This window comes from Cotesia typhae, unplaced genomic scaffold, assembly GCF_013202065.1.
Source record: "Cotesia typhae breed Kobodo isofemale line unplaced genomic scaffold, CoteBio_Ctyphae contig_33, whole genome shotgun sequence".
NCBI lineage: Eukaryota > Metazoa > Arthropoda > Insecta > Hymenoptera > Braconidae > Cotesia > Cotesia typhae.
In genome coordinates this window covers 2,349,922-2,367,620 of record NW_027423741.1, presented here as the reverse complement: position 1 = coordinate 2,367,620, position 17,699 = coordinate 2,349,922, and the positions used below count along the sequence as shown (strand labels likewise).

Sequence of the window (17,699 nt, the reverse complement as noted above, 5' to 3'; positions counted from 1 at the left end):
TCATGAAATTATTAACAATTGCATTCAATACTTGAACTTAAACAAGAGATTTTAATTTAAAAAAAAATTATTGAAAATAAAAAATGCGGCTTAATTTATCGGGTCTGTGATATGTCAACAATATACAATAATATCAATACCTCAAATAAAAAATTAGCATACCCAGACAAACTGATGGCGATTGCAACCACAACAATTACGTAAACGAATCCCGAGCAAACGAAATACGCCGACAGCATTCGATCTCGTTCTCTCGAGTACTGAAATAAATTTGTATAAAAAATCGATGAAAAAAATATTTCATCTGCATCTACATTTACATCTCTGTTGATTTTTATTAAAAAAAAAAAAAAATTAATAATGATAATAATAATAGGGTCTACCTTTTCTTCTATATCCGGCCTCCGAAAGGTCAGGATAAAAGGTGTACAGTGCTCAGATCTAAGTCTGTCGATGCTTCTAGCATCAATAGCCCTCATGAGATACTCGTTCACCTCATCCTCGGGGTCCTTCTCTGTCTCAATTGTCTCGCAGCCGAATCCCAGCCTGCATTAATTTTTCACAATACCTTTTAATTCTTCTCGGCAATAATTAATCATAAATTCTAAATAACAAACAATAAATATACTTGGAATGTTTTCCGTGCTGGGATCCGTGGCCCATCATTCGCATTTCTTTGGACACATTGCCGTTGACAGAGTAGCCCTTTCTTAAACTCGGGCTCGTCAAATTATCTTTGAATGTGTCCCCAGGTACAATTAAATACGTCTTGAGATTGTGTTCCTTCAAATAAGAATTTCGTTCTCCACCGTTACCCTCTTCTACTTCGTAATCGTCGCCCAGACAGTCTAGGGTTTCTTTGGTAATGTGAACTCGTCTGAAATAAATTGTTTGCCGAACAATTAATCGACTTGAGGGATTACTCCAACACTGGGCAGGTATTGCATTATTTTATTCTTTGAATAATTTATTTAAATTGCTTTTTTTTTAGATTGCAAAAAAAAAGAAAAAAAATTTTAAGTGAATTTTTTTGCAATTTTGAGGAACAAATCAGTTTAATTAGTAAGATACTGTGATAATGATAAGTGTAATGAAGGAAAAAATTACCCAGGAATTCCGCCACTTTCCATGTAGTTAGCTAGAGTTACATCATTGCTCCAAACGTCAAATTGCCACTTTCTGAGCCCCAGTACGCCGCAGTGGACTCTCCCCGTATGAATTCCAACCCTCATGTTAACATTCACCGCCATCACCTCTCTCACGAGCCTGTTAAATTAACGTCACCAAGTTAATTAACTTCTGTGTAAACTAACTATATTTGGCTCATATCGAGTGCTTTTATATTGACCCGCTTAATTATAACAAAGACGCGGCTAATACAATCAACAGGGGAACAATCGATTTCATTTTCTGTCAATAACTATAAATTAATTTTCAAGTCAAAAATTATAATTTATAGAAAATTTTATGGGGTTAAAAAATTTCTTTTAGAAAAAATGGACATTGTTGTGATAAGAAATTAATTTGTTAAAAATTTTATTTTTAATTAAAGAAATAAAAATTTTTCTCATTAATTTTATTGTTAAAAAAGTTTTCTAAATTTGAGAAATTTGCAAAATGTTTATCTAAAAATTTTTTGACACAACAATTTCCATTTTTTTTTCAAATTTAATTTTTTTTTCTCGGTATAGAAATTATTTTTTAGGAAGGACTCTTCTTAATAATTAAATTCAGATGTTTAAAATTAATGCTTTGAGTACCTAGATGATCACGTTTTTTATTTATTACAGTTATTATATGAGAGATAAGATCGTAATCCGGTGTATTATAATATTACATGATGCAGAAGAGAAGCTACCGGCTATTATATAAAATGAAAAATGATAAAGAATAATGAGAATATTAGATGAGATTTTTAATGATAAGCATCGTTAATTCAATTGAAAATTACTCGGCGAATTTTTTTCCATACTTCACTTGGAAATATTGTTTTAAGTCAGCGGTTGATTTTTTGGAGTTTATTTTTAAATTTAAAGTACTTTCTTCTATTCTCGTTTCCTATTTTTCAGGATTGTAATTAGAGCACTGGAAATGGGAGATTAAAGAGGATGCGCGTTTGCGTTCACTCTCGAATATTGTAATATTATTATCAGAAACGCAAAATACTGTTTTAAATAAGTAATAGAGGCTGCTTGTGATGTACATTTTAAATTTTTTAATGGAGATCTTTAAAATTAAACAACAATGGATTTATGCAGACCTTCTTTCGGTTAAAAATTGTAAGGATAATGTTAAATGAAGGAAAAAGTAATGAGTTGAGGAAGAAAGTACAGTAAAGAGACTTTTTATTAATTATTTATTAACCATCAGTGAGACATAATTACTTTTTTTATTAAAAAATTATTAAACTTTCCCGTAAAAGTTATGAAACTTTTATTTATAGTGATTCATTCTTACTGGGGTGGGTAATTTATTTTTTGGAGATTATTTTTGACTTGAGTGAGTTTTAAAATTAATGAAAATTTTATAAATCACTGTCCTGTGATTTTAGTGTTTATTCAATAAATATTTTGATATTTACGCAATAGCGTCGATCATATCCAATCCCATTTCCACACAACAGTGGGCATGATCTGGTCTTGGTTCGGGTAATCCAGATACGCAGTAATAACAATCCCCGAGGAGTTTAATCCTCAGACAATAGTGCTCCGCAGCGAGTCGGTCGAATCTGAAATTTATCAATTTATTAGAAATTTTTGTTCATTTTATTGAATATTAATTTTTAATATATTACATAAATTTATTTTTAATAAAAAAAATTTGTTATACTAAAACTTTATGAATATTCTATGGAAGAAAAAGCTCTTACTCATTTTCTATATCATCTTCATCATAAAAAATCGGCCTTTCATATTTAATTTTATAAAGAAAAATCATTAAACTAGATTCAGCAGAAACGTGACATTTTTTTTCAACAGCTAAAATTTTAATGAAAAATAAAAATTCTACTTTTAGAGATTAAAAATAAAGTATAAATCTAGTTTCTTAGTATTAATTATTAGACATTTAATTAATTTAGCTTGATAAATAAATTATTTTTTTATAGTTGCATTAATAATTTTTTTATATTCCCTTAGATGTGTAATTTTTCTTCTAAAATTTTTTTTTTATCTTTCATTTGATAAAAAAAATTTTTAATTCTTAAATTAATTATCTTTTAAAATATAATAAAAAAATTTCCAGTTTCATAAAAAATAAAATATAATTAAACAAAAAGATAATAATAAAGTTAGCCGACATTTTTAATTTGTTAATTTTTTTTTTTTTTATTAAATAAAAATTAAAAATTATTTTTAAAAAATTGCGCTTGTAGTTTTTCAATTTTTTTCCATATTAAATTAAAAAAAAATTTTTTTTTATAATTTTTTCAATAAAAAAAAATTATTAAAATATTCATTTAAAGTTAGCTATCACTTGACAATTTTTTAATTTTTTTTGACAAAAAAAGTTCTAAATTTTTTTGATCATTTTTTTTTTTGCTATAATTTATTTGTTAAAAAAAATTAAAACAATTTTAAAGTGACAACAAAATTTAATTTCATGATAATTTTAAGAATTTTTGTTAAAAATAAATTATGTCAAAAAAAATTGACATTTAAAAATTTTTAAAAACTAAAAATGAAATTTAAAAAAAATAATTTTTTGGAGCAAATTTATTTGTTAAAAAAAATAAAAAAATTGTCAAGTGACAGCTAAATTTAATGTCACTAATTTTCATAATAAAAATAAATGGGCCCGTAAAATCGGTATTTAGAGTTGGGCCTTATCGACCGGACAGTAAATGATAATTCTAAACTTTTTTCTCCGCCGTTAGATAGAGTTCCAATCGATACTCAACCGTCAGCTCAAGCCTTAACCTTCCACGCATAAACACACACATATTTGTTTATAATCCCCGCAATGTTGGAGTGCTGTCACAAAAGTGTCGTGTAAAATGAGATTGTCATTAAATTCAGTTACAAAAATATTATTTTTATATTGTATATAGTATATATAAACAAAAATTTTATATAAAGTGTATTATACTTTTAATACAACTAAAATATATCCATAAATACGATTTCCGCATATCTGGTAACCGCCCCATTCATTATTCATCACTCATCAGTAATAGTATGTAAATATATTTACTACAATAATTTACATTAATTTTAATAAATATTTTCTGAAACTTTATTTATTTATTTTTTTCAGTTGCGAGTTTAAAAATCAGTGCCTGAAATTTATTTTTATAAAAAAAAATCTAAATATAAAATCACACTGTTAAAAATAATCATAAAAATTAATAAAAAAAAAAAAATGTCTCGCTCAGTGCTGCCCAGTCAACAAAAATTAGCCGAAAAGCTGATAATCCTAAACGACCGGGGCATAGGAATGCTAACTCGGTTGTACAACATAAAAAAAGCCTGTGACACAAAGTCAAAACCGCCGACAGTATTGGCTGACAAGTCGCTGGAGTCGTCAATAAAGCTAATCGTCAAAAAGTTCCCCAACGTGGACGCCAAGGGGTTCCAGACGGTAACAAACTTGCGTAATGAAATAGTTAAATCGTTGTCACTGTACTATTACACAATTGTAGACTTGCTAGACTTTAAAGATAACGTTTGCGAGCTGTTGACGACGATGGACGCTTGCGGAGTTTTCCTGGACATCACCCTTAACTTTGACCTAACCAAGGCGTACTTGGACTTGATAACCACCTACATAACTCTGATGATCCTACTTTCCAAGTGGGAAGACCGCAAGGCAGTGTTGGGGCTTTTTAATATCGCCTACGAGATGGTTAACAAGAAAAGTGACAATACATTCCCCAGACTCGGACAGATGATTGTAGACTACGACATTCCGCTGAAGAAACTTTCAGAAGAATTTATTCCCCACTTAAATTTACTCCGTGGCGCCTTGAATTCTCTCTGGGCGATATATCCCAGCAGAAACATGACCGCGGATAACTGGCGAGCGGATCAGAAGTTAAGTATAATTGGTAGCCCGGGTAAAATATTAAAGGCCGCCTCTACCGACATAATGTCTTGCGAAACTCTCAGTATAGATAAAGTAGAAAAATGGATAATCCTCGGATTTACCCTCTGTCATACGGTTTTAAGTCAAGACCAGTCGAACAAACTGTGGACCAGTGCCCTGGAATCCGGTTGGGTATTATCTCTCTTTCGTGATGAGGTTATTTATATCCACCAGTATATACAGTCTTTTTTTGAAAGCATCAAGGGCTACAGCAAGCGGATCTCCGAGGTTAAAGACTGCTATACCCAGGCGGTCCAAAAGTCCGCTTACAGGCACAGAGAAAAGCGAAAATTTCTCAGAGCTGCTTTGAAGGACTTGGGGCTGATACTGACCGATCAGCCAGGTCTTCTCGGTCCAAAAGCACTGCTAGTATTCATGGGCCTGTCTCACGCTAGAGACGAAGTCCTCTGGATTTTGAGGCACGGTGAAAATCCACCGACTCAGGGGAAAAGCAAGGCTCGAGGAAACGAAGATTTGGTGGACCGGCAGCTTCCTGAGCTGCTGTTTCACTGCGAAGAACTGAGAGCTCTGGTGAGAAAATACTCCCAAGTTCTTCAGAGGTATTATGTTCAGTATTTGTCAGGGTTTGACGCCCCATCCCTCCACCAGATCATCCAGAATTTGTCGGGTCTTCCAGAAGAGGAGGGAGTCATTCTGAGTGATTTGTGCTCCAGCATGGCCAGCCTTACCGTGAAACAGGTCGAAGAACACGAACTCTTCGACTTTCGCGGGCTCAGACTTGATTGGATCAGATTACAAGCCTACATGTCCGTGAGTAACTGCAATTTGAGTCTCATGGAAAACCGCGAATTGGCCGCTTTTATGGATACGGTAATCTTCCACACAAAAATGATCGACTATCTGGACGAAATGCTCGTTGATACTTCAGATTTGTCGATTTATTGCTTTTACAGTAAAGTTTTCGAGGAACAGTTCCACATGTGTCTTGAGTTTCCAGCTCAAAATAGATTTATAATAGCCTATCCGCTGATTTGCAGCCACTTCCAAACTTCAACCCACCAGCTTTGCCCCGAAGAAAGGCATCACATTCACGACAGAAGCCGGTCTATCGTCGACATGTTCCTCAATGAAATGGCCAAGGAGGCCAAGAATATTATCACGACTATCTGCGACGAGCAATGCAACATGAGCGACCGACTTTTGCCGAAACATTGCGCGCAATTGATTTCCCAGGCGTTCAACCGCAAGAAGAAGGACAAAAACAAGAAGAACGTCAGCGAAATACAGAAACCGGGAGTAGAAAGCTACAGAAGAACTCGAGAGCAACTCACTACCATGGACAAGTTACATATGGCTTTAACGGAACTTTGCCATGCGATAAATTACTGCCCTGCAATCACCGTTTGGAATATTACTTTCGCGTCCCGAGAATATTTGAACCAACATCTTGAAGCAAGGTTTTCGCGAGCTTTGGTGGGAATGGTGATGTTCAATCCAGAGTCCTGTGAAATTGCAAAACCGTCTGAGTTGGTGGTAAGTATTAGAGCGTACATGAATGTGCTCCAGTCTGTTGAAAATTACGTTCATATAGACATCACCAGGATATTCAACAACGCGCTGCTTCAGCAGACTCAGCCTGTTGATAGTCATGGTGATAAAACGATTGCTGCTTTGTATACCCAGTGGTATTCAGACGTGCTGCTAAGGAGAGTCAGTGGTGGGAATATATGCTTCTCAGCGAATCAACGAGCTTTTGTTAGTTTGTCAGCCGAAGGAGCGATTCCGTTTAATGCCGAAGAGTTTACGGATATTAATGAACTTCGAGCTCTGGCGGAACTTATTGGTCCCTACGGTATGAAAATGCTCAATGAAACTCTGATGTGGCATATCTCTAGTCAGGTCCAGGAGTTGAAGAAACTGGTGGTCAACAACAGAGAAGTTTTAATAGCTTTGAGGACAAACTTTGATAAGCCGGAGATAATGATTGACCAGTTCAAGCGATTGCAAAGTGTAGAGAATGTTTTGCAGAGATTTACCATTATTGGAGTAATCCTCAGTTTCAGGCAGCTCGCCCAAGATGCGCTCAATGATGTTCTAGAGGAGAAAATTCCGTTTCTTTTGAGTTCAATTGCTGATTTACGGCACCATTTGCCTTCGGACGATCCGATGAATTTGGTTTCCGAAATGACTTCAGCTGTTGGATTAACTTGCAAAGTTGACCCCTCGCTTATTAACGCTCTAAAAAGTCAATCTAATGACAACTCAAATGTATCGGAGGAGGAAGAAGATCTTATTGTTTGTCTTCTGATGGTTTTTATTGCTGTTTCTATTCCGAAATTGGCGCGCAATGAAAATTCATTTTATCGCGCCTCGCTAGAGGGACATTCCAATAATGTTCATTGCATCGCTACGGCTATCAATAATATCTTCGGGGCGCTTTTTACTATTTGCGGACAAAATGACATTGAAGACAGGATGAAAGAATTTTTGGCGCTTGCTTCGTCCAGTTTGTTGAGACTAGGGCAAGAAAATGACAAGGATACCATCAAGAATCGCGAGTCTATTTATCTTCTGCTCAATGAAATCGTCCAAGAATCACCTTTTTTGACGATGGATCTTCTGGAGAGCTGTTTTCCCTACGCGCTGATACGGAACGCGTATCATGATGTTTGTAAAGTGGAGCTTCTTCAATTTTAACGTTCAATGTTGGATTGTAAAGTTTAAATAATTTGTGAATAGTAAGGTACTGAAATTAACAGACATCTGTCAATTTTTTTAATTTTATAATAAATAAATTATTTTAAAAAAAAAATTAGTAAAAAACTGAAAATTTTTTAAAAAATATTTTCTTTGGAATAAAAATTAAAAAAAATTGTCAAATAGTTGCTGATTTCAATATCATGAATAGTGAAAAATAACAAAGACTGAACACTTTTCATAATTATCATACTATTCTGTTTTTAAAGCTAAAATGGTGTGCGTTATTTTTTTTTGTACAATTTATTTGATTTAATATGTTGATTTTTGAGTTGACTCTGATTAAGAAATTTAATTTTAAATGATTAAAAACAATTCAAAATTTTTGGAGTTAATTAATATATAGATATACTATAAATAAAATTAAATTTCTTAATCAGGGATAAATATCTGAGTGGAAAAATTTTTGGTAAAAAAATATATTTTCAAAATGTAAGTTTTTTAAATTTTATTTTGAATTATCAATATTAAGATAAAAATCTAGACTAAATTTATCCGAAGTGCTCTTTCGATAAAAAGTATATATGTATATTTTGAAAAAAATAATAAAAATATCTTGAGTTTTATCTTAAAAGATAGTTTAATTTCCTTTTAAACTAACTCTTTAACTAAATTTAAGAAGAAGCTATGCTTAATCTATGATTCGTATTATAAATATCAGAAGTAATTTGAGTAATAAGTTTTACGGGCGTTTTGTTATGAAATTGAATTAAAAATTCAAGTTGAAGGTAAGTGAGATTGAAATTTTCGAGCTAAAAGGAGCTGATAATGATAATGATGATTATTTGTTGATTGAAATCTTGTCCTTGATCTACTTATAAATAAATTCGAAGGACCGAGTGTTAATTAAATTCTAAAATAAAGCAAATATAACAGAATATTAAATTAAGGAAAAGGAAATATAATTAGAATTCGACTTTAGTGTATTCACGTCCAATAATTACTTCTTTTTTCAATACTCTGACGTAGAGAAAAATATAATGAAATTTTTTTGCGCGACTTCAGAGTACTTTCATTCAAACATACATTTATTTAACTTTAATACTATTATTATTATTATTTTCTTTGTATAACCGCTTCAAGTTGGATGATAATTTTTTTCTTGTACTCGAGAGATAAACTTTCAAAGAAAAACCTAAGAATGGAGTTCTTCAGTTATACGGAGTAAGATTAAAAAATAGGAATTACATTTATGTACTATGTCGCATGACTCCGAGTAATTATTATTCAAGGAGCAAAGAAAAATTTTCTTTCTATTCTGTTCTACAGCAATAAAAATAATAATAATATCAGAAACTCCATTACGACTCGGCGAATCAATAATCAATGATCTGTAATTGGAAAAAGTAAAACTAAATAAATTTTTTAAATTCTTTGTTGAAATTTCACATTGTCTTAAGCACTTACGCCTCAATTTATTTTATATTTTACTTCAACTAAACTAAACGACTTATCGAGTCAATTGTCCGGAGTCTTTCGCTTTCTTCGACCGTCTGTCTCACTGAAACCTTTCAATAGCTAGAATTTAAAACTGGAAAATACTAATTAAATTTTCATCGATAATACTTTCAAGTACCGCAACCTTTTCAATTTCGTTTCGTTTATTTTCACTATCAGTGGCTTAGTTTTTGTTTTATTTTATTTCATCTCGATGCTCTCTAGCTCTTGTTGCATCAAGAGTAATCGTATCTCTCCCGGCTTTTTTATTTTTTTTTTTTTTATTTTTTCCAGCCCTTTAACTTTATCAACTCTTGACATCCGCCGGTACAATATCCACAAAAACAAAAAAAACATTTTATAGTTTATATTCCTATTTATTACCTTTGGTTTATGAATAATTCGAGATTTTTTTGTTACACTGAGAGGGATAAAAATTGTTGAAATAATAATTAAAGTATCGAGTAATTTTTTTTACTGTGCTAGGATGGTATTATATTTTTTTTTTATTTTTTTATGAAAAATTCATTGGAATAAATAATCAATTTTAAAAGTTTCGGTAAATATTTACAAGTGGGGTCAATCAATTTTCATTTTCTTGAATGAAATTGATATTTAAATTTATTGATATATTTTTTTTTTGAAAATTACATAAATAATTAACAATTAAAAAAAAAAAATAAGTTGATTATCACAATTTTAACAAATTTTCAAAAAAATGTATAAATTTTTTAGAAAATTGTGATATTCAACTTTTTTTTTTTTAATTGTTCGTATTTTCATGTATTTTTCAAAAAAAATATATAAAATAGAAATTTTATCCAAAAACATGAAAGCCAAAATTTTTTCCAACATTTGAAGCTATCAAAATCTTTATTTTTTTTTTACGACATTTTTTATCATAAATTTGCCGTAAAAACAAGCAAAATAAAAAAAATTTTTAAATATTAATTATTCACCTAGTTATGGCCTAAAATAGAGTTGACCCCACTTGTTGATAATTACAAAAATTTTTTTTTTAATTTGAATCACTGGAAAAAAAAAAAAAAAAAAAAAAAATTTTTTTTGTACGTAAATATCGCACTACTGCATAAAAAATCATAAATTTAATTTATGAGACTTTAATAAAGCTATAAACGATAAATTAAATTCAATCAAAGTCCTATATTAAATGATAATTGATTAATTAATATTCCAACGAGTCTGTAGGCTTCTCTGCACGCATTAACTCTCATTGAGCTTCAACAGGATATCTGAGAATTAACATTCATCACAATTGTATCGCTCGGTAAAATTTTATTACGTAAATTTCATGTTCCATCTGGTATCGTACAATAATACTCATGAATACTTGTTACTGAAATATATTCAATAAGTACAGTACAGTATAGATCCGGTGAAATACCTTCTCTGTATACAATTTAATTATATAATCCAAACACGACATTTTCCAATATGATATACATGATATTAATCTATTTATAGATATGTTTTGTGATTTATTTTCCGTCAGTCAACCGCAGGATGATTGACTCAATTCATATACAAATATATATCAATTACATCCACTTTCATCAAAATAAAACAAAAATACATATATTTTATCCCTCTTATTAAACTTTTATAATAATTGTATTTTATTAAGGAGGTTTCTTATCGTTTTGTCAATAAACCGAGTTGAATAGACTTTTATATAGCTGAAAAACATGCTCGTTTGTATGGTAAAACTTTCAATTACATTTAGTCACACAAAGACAAACTTTTTTTGGGTTATTGCTTGGGTCTTTTATTGTTGCTTTTATTTTTTATTACAACATCTACGGATTAGACTTTTAATGAACTTCATTTGAGTATAGCTTCTTGTATAATAAATAACGTAAATGAAAATGATATATTACCTTGCAAAAAGTTCGTTTAGCAGTCGTACAAGTTCTTCAGCTGTACATTGGTCAGATAATGACGTAAATCCACAAATATCGGCAAATAGAATACTGAAACAGAGTTCACCACATTAATTTCATTTATTCATTTATTTGATTATTAATTATCATTGTAAATGGATAATCATCAATTTAACTTTGTAATTTATCATTTATTAAATCAATTTACATTAACAGGGATATTTTTTTTAATTAATCAATCAATTAATTTAATTCATTCATTGTAGATATTATTAATTTTGATATTTTATCTCGTTTTTTTTTACATTTCTTTCTATGGATTTATTTGGATAATTTCAATTTCAATTGCCGTGAGCAATAGATTGGAAATAATATTAATTTATTTATTAAAAATTTTTTGAAGAGAAAAATTAAAAATATTTACTAGAAATTTGAATAGCGCGGTAATTTTAAGATAATTTTTTTAAATTAAAAATTTTTGCATTTTAGAAAGAATTGCAATTAAAAAATTTAAATAAAAAAAAATTTAATTTTTATTATTTCTTCTTAAATTTTTTTTTCTTTCTTCTTTTGATGACCATTAAAATGGCATGAATAAATAAATGTAACATGCATTATTTAAAATGGATTATTTTAAAGCATATCAGGTAAGTCACCGAAAATAAGAAGACTAAATTCAAAGCCAGAGTAAGTCAAGTGCGCTGTATAAAAATGCATCTGACATTTCCCATTATTCAAAATACGTTTGTGATTGTTTGTCTTGAAATTACGTCGGCAAACCTTTCAGAACACGGTAAACTACTCAAAGAGAAGAATAATATATATTTAATTTATCCAGCGGAAAGAACTGGTAAATACATCCCGGTATTCGATATTGATCTTGAGCCAGAGATCCTATAGCTGGCATTCCATCGAGCCATCAGAATCCATATTACACTAACTTAAATATTAAGTCCAACAGTTATTTATTCAGCAAATTGAATCGCTGATTCTCCAGCGCACTCATGAGCAACTGAAGACAAACCTTCGCAATTTTCTTCACCTATTTAATCTAATGTATTTTTTTTACTGTGACTCTCAACAATGATTCTCCTTTAAAATTCATTATATTGGATGAAATTTAATCGATTTTTCTTGTGTTTTACTTTACCTGACGTTCTCGTGTCTTTGGATGTAAATTTTATGAAACATACTGTCCTTGGGTTTGCCAGCAATGTCAGCTTTCATTTCCACAGCAACATGTCGCGGCAAAACACTCAACAGAAGTCTTTCCTGAAAAATATTTATAATTTCACTAATTAAAACTTATTAATATTTTTACAGGATAAAAAATAAATAAATTACTTATTACTTTTTGAAATTTACTGTACAAATAAAAAGCTAAGTTAACTTAAAATAATTTTTCTTGATTTGATTAATTTTTCAAAGCTTCAAACATCGAAAAATTTTTGAACAAATTAAAATATTTTCTTGAATTATAAATCTTTGAATAAAAATAATTTTCAGGATTAAAATTGAATTAAAAATGAAGAATATTTATTAAAAAAAATATATTTTTCACAAAATTAATTTTTTTTTAGCTTCAATTAAATAAAAATTTTAATTTTAGTTCAAAAACATTTTTTCCGAGAGCTCAATAATTTTTTTTCTGTATCGTACTAAGAATTTGACATTTGACATGTTAAAAGTGTATTGCATATGATAAATATTAATGAGCAAAACAGTAATCCCTTGTACCGGAGCGGTGATAAGAGATATTAACACATGAAAATCACAAATTCCGTCTACCTAAGTCCCCAGGAAGCTAAAATCAAAGTGCAAGAGCTGTTTCTACAACGAAGATCTCACTTTGGAATTTACATCATCTCAGTTCTATTCCACTGTCCTTATTACGAATTCTCTCTTCTCTCATCAAATGTTCATAGTCGCAATTTTAGAGGGAGATCTATTCATCTTTGTTTTATGTTGTGAATATGGTAATCATCAGCAACATCGAGTAACGCAAAGGATTTGATAAAGGGACTGAGCTTTTGATGGAAATCGAGAAGCAGATTAATCAATTCAGAGATTTTTTTTAATCAATGAAATAAATATCATCCTCAATATTTACTAGTTGAAAATTATTTCCATTTAATTATAAATATTTGAAAAATATAAAATATTGTTAAATGAATATTTATTTTCTAACAAAATTGCTTAAAACTATGATGACCGTGAAAACTTTATCGTTAACAAGCGAACGACAATTACGTTTTATGTTTATCAGTAACATTTAATTAGGTAGTACTGGGTAATAAGCCAACAAGTTATCAATTTTTTAAATTATATCGTCAGTGGATAAGACTACACAATCTTAGAAAGTCGTGGTATAATTCTTGAAAATTGTAGGGCGAAAGAATAGTCCATTTTCACATCGAGAAGTCAAAATATTATTTTTTGTGGCCCCGAGTAAAGATGAAAATTTCCGCCGCTGCAATTTTGATATTATGTGTGGTCATTGATCAAAAAGTAAGAAGATAATTAGTCTAAGTAATTCTATTTATTGTAAACTTATGCTAAGTACTTTTAATTTATTTACAAGGCCACAGTACAAGGAGGATTTTTAGATAGATTAAGAGGAAAAGATAAAACACCAGATGAAGCATTAGATGGAAGTGCATTTTCAGGAGGACTATCGGGTAATTTAAAATTGCCAGGGAACATTTTATCAGAATGTAGTGTTGGAGGTAATATGAATGGCAATATTGGAGCTTCAACATCTGGAGGGATAGAAGGAAATGTCAATGCAGGAGTTAATTTGCCTTCTTGTGACTGTATCAGAAAATTCGATACCCAAGAGTCCGTAGGTGGTGGAGGATCTGCTGGTTTTGGTGGTTTTGGAGTTAATGGTGGAGCTAGTTTTAGTGGAAGTCTTGCAGTAAGCAATAATTTATTTTTCATATATATTTCCTAAACAATGTTATTGATTTCACAAATTTTTTTTAATGTAAATTAAAGATGCCGGGGATGAATTGTGTTGAAAGTGATAATCCGCCTGAAGAAGAAACTGATGAAAAACAAGATCCTCCAGAAGAGCAAGAGTTTTCTGAAGACGAAGATTCGCCTGAAGAAGAAGAAGAATCTTCTGAAGAAGAAGAAGAAGAAGTTGATATTACAACTTTACCTCTTTGCGCAGATTTACGTCGACAAGATCTCCAAGGATCTTTAGGAGGTACAGATACGTCTAGTAAAGTCGCTCCAGGAAATCGCAATAATGACAATGTTTTCGAAAAAATTTCCGTAATTGTAAGTTTAAAGAGATTAATTAATTATTTCAGCAATACAAACTATTAGGAATTTTTAAATTAAGGAGCTTCTATCGAATTTTTGATGTGAGTAAATGTGATGAATGGAATTTCAGATCCCAGGAGTTAATTGCTATGAGCCAGAGCCTCCAGAAGAAAAGTCTGAAGAATCAACGGAAGCACCTGAAGAGTCTGAAGAATCAACAGAAGCACTTGAAGAATCAGAAAAGTCCGAAGAATCAACGGAAGCACCTGAAGAGTCTGAAGAATCAACAGAAGCACTTGAAGAATCAGAAAAGTCCGAAGAATCAACGGAAGCACCTGAAGAGTCTGAAGAATCAACGGAAGCACCTGAAGAGTCTGAAGAATCAACGGAAGCACCTGAAGAGTCTGAAGAATCAACGGAAGCACCTGAAGAGTCTGAAGAATCAACAGAAGCACTTGAAGAATCAGAAAAGTCCGAAGAATCAACTGAAGAACCTGAAGAATCAGAAGAATCAACGGAAGCACCTGAAGAGTCTGAAGAATCAACGGAAGCACCTGAAGAGTCTGAAGAATCAACGGAAGCACCTGAAGAGTCTGAAGAATCAACGGAAGCACCTGAAGAATCAGAAGAATCTGAGGAATCAACAGAAGAACCTGAAGAAGCACCGGAAAAAAATTCTTACTGTTATCGAATAGATATAGATAGAGATATAATAATATCACCCCAGAATGATTTCTTAACGGCTTCTGCAATTGGAAACGAAGATTCACCTGCTACATTCTATCAAACAATGAACATGGACAATGCACTCCAATTTGTAATTGTCTTCCAGTTCTGATATTTGATTACGTATTTTTACGGTTTTTGTTAACATAATTTCTTTATTTTAATTACAGTACAGTGCTATAATTTTCTTAGATAAAAACGATATCTATGATTCAAAACCCGAAAAAAAAATGACGAATGTTTGCGATGATTCATATCCAGAAGGATCGATTGAAGCCAATATTTGGAAAATTATCAATTTAGAAGTCATGGCCGGTGAAGGATGCCCTGTACAGAGAGTAACTAATAAATAATCACTGTTGATTAAGATAATTAATTCTCCTATTCCTAACTGAAAATTTTTTATTTTTTCAGGGAACCGGTCACACGTTTCGACAATGGCTGAGAGGAACGGAGCTTATGTTTAATGAACCATTGGAGTACGGAAATTACACGTTATACGCGGATTTCGACACACCTCAAGGTGCTTGGGCATTGAAACTAGGATTTGATTTTGTAGTAGACGAAAATTCTGAGTGCACTGCTGGAGAAAATTTTGACGAATCAACAGAAACACCTAGAGATCTTGAAAAATCAAAAGAGTCTGAAGAAGAATCAGAGCAATGTTATATCGTCGATGTAGATGTCAATGTAGTAAAATTACCAATTTTCATGAAGGTTCTAAATAAACCTATGGATAAGGATAACGCTTTTATAATTGTAATTAAAAATTTACGAACATGTTTAACATAATATTATTACATTACTGAACAATTTTACGATAATCAATTTTGATAATTTTTCCATGAATTAAGAACGGAGCTGCAGTGAAAACTAATGATGAGACCATTTATGATTCAAAATCTGAAAAAGAAATGACAAACGCTTGCGAAGATTCATATCCCGAGGGGTCTTTCCAAGCTAATATTTGGCATTTGTTCAATTTGGAAATTCTGAAAGGAAAAGGATGCCCTGCCAAACAAGTAGGCGCATATTCACGATATTTGATGGTCATTAATGTAATTGAATAGCTAATTCATAATAAACACCTTGATATTTAGGGAAGCATCAATTCGTTCCCTTCGAAGCTGAATGATACGCAGCTCAAGATAAACAAGCGATTAGAACCTGGTGAATACTATGTGAATCTAGACTTGTCAGCACCTGATGGGACTTGGGCTGGAGCTACTTACTTCAACTTTATGTTAGATAGTCCTTCTGAGTGTAAAGAGGAAGGAGAACCTCAAGAACCAGTTGAAGGTGAATCCAATTTTAACTGTTACAAAGTAGATATAAGGAGAAGTTCTTTACTTGTACCCACAAATGACTTTTTGAAGGCTCCTCAGATTAATGGAGATATAACCGCAATTTTTTATCAAACCATGGACATGAACAATCCACTTCAATTTGTAACTATTATTAGATTCTGATATTTAACTATATAAATTGTTTTACATTGTCATCGTTATTCTTATTATAATTTTTTCTTCATACTACAGTTCAGAGCTGACGTCTTCGGAAATAATAAACGAATTTATGGTTTAGAAGAATCTGAAAAACAAATGAAAAGCGCTTGCGATGATTCATATCCAGAAGGATCATTTGAAGCCAATATTTGGAAAATTTTCAATTTAAGTATCATGAATGGTCAAGGATGTCCTGTAGAGGAAGTAATGGATTGTTTTTATTTTTACCGTCGATAGATAGAATTCAGTTTGAAGCTATAATTCGGAAATAAAAAACCCGTTAATTTTTTAGGGTAATCACACCTTCATTTGGTGGTTGAGAGAAACAGAACTCTACTTTGATAATCCATTAGAGTACGGAAACTACACGGTGCACGTGGATTTTGATACCCCTCAAGGTGACTGGGCTTTGGGGCTATACTTTGATTTTGTAGTTAACGAAAATTCCACGTGTACCAATTCATAAGTCTTAACAAGTAATAAAAGTAACTGAAGATGACAGAGAGGTATAAATATATTGTAGATATCAATAAAGAGTATGCAAGATGTCGTATTTGTTTAAAAATTAACATGAGTTCGGCACCTCTGGTTGAAAAATGCGTACTTGATTCTCAACTTGAATCCAAAATTAAAAAAAAGAAACATCTACCTATAAATTATGTAAAGTTAACTATTTAATATTCCTATTATCATATTATTACTGTACTGTGCTTTCAATAAACATAAATATTTCTGAAACTTGACATAATAAGCCGAAAAAATTTGTATATTTATTTTATAGTTAAGTTTTTGTTTATGAGTAGTAAACCTCCATTTACATTTAGAAAGAAGAAATTCCAAGATTTATATTACTCTATATGTAAATAAATATATTCAGTATAAAACAAAATTATAGTTATCAGACATTTCATGTATTCTTCGATAGCAAACATCACGATAATCGATAAACTTATTCATGCGAAACTTATGCACTTTGGAATAATTACCGATAAGACAGCTCATGCGTCATCAATATTCAACTTTAATAATTATCGATAAATATAATTGAACAGTGAACATG

The 17,699-nt window shown here is 31.1% G+C and overlaps 3 protein-coding genes across 4 annotated transcripts in view; 2 read left to right on the top strand and 1 right to left on the bottom strand.

Annotated features, from left to right (window-relative positions):
• The window catches only part of LOC141526060 (adenylate cyclase type 6), a 61,663-nt gene that overhangs the window by 9,157 nt on the left and 34,807 nt on the right, over positions 1-17,699 (bottom strand). For both annotated transcript variants that reach the window (XM_074240809.1, XM_074240810.1), the window contains 7 exons: positions 12,289-12,410; positions 11,136-11,228; positions 2,582-2,728; positions 1,108-1,266; positions 629-877; positions 384-546; positions 163-260 (listed from right to left, as the gene is read on the bottom strand). In XM_074240809.1, the coding sequence (XP_074096910.1) occupies positions 163-260; positions 384-546; positions 629-877; positions 1,108-1,266; positions 2,582-2,728; positions 11,136-11,228; positions 12,289-12,410 (1,031 nt within the window). The remainder of the gene's footprint in view (positions 1-162; positions 261-383; positions 547-628; positions 878-1,107; positions 1,267-2,581; positions 2,729-11,135; positions 11,229-12,288; positions 12,411-17,699) is intronic.
• On the top strand, positions 3,943-8,031 carry LOC141526061 (membrane-associated protein Hem-like). Its single transcript, XM_074240811.1, has 2 exons — positions 3,943-4,173; positions 4,255-8,031. Exon 2 carries the CDS (start codon positions 4,360-4,362, stop codon positions 7,738-7,740), a length of 3,381 nt encoding a protein of 1,126 aa, XP_074096912.1. The 5' UTR covers positions 3,943-4,173; positions 4,255-4,359; the 3' UTR covers positions 7,741-8,031.
• LOC141526103 (uncharacterized) lies at positions 13,475-17,377 on the top strand. The gene is made up of 10 exons (XM_074240884.1): positions 13,475-13,646; positions 13,720-14,055; positions 14,136-14,423; positions 14,539-15,225; positions 15,305-15,472; positions 15,549-15,893; positions 15,989-16,156; positions 16,235-16,582; positions 16,673-16,843; positions 16,932-17,377. Exons 1-10 carry the CDS (start codon positions 13,593-13,595, stop codon positions 17,103-17,105), a joined length of 2,739 nt encoding a protein of 912 aa, XP_074096985.1. The 5' UTR covers positions 13,475-13,592; the 3' UTR covers positions 17,106-17,377.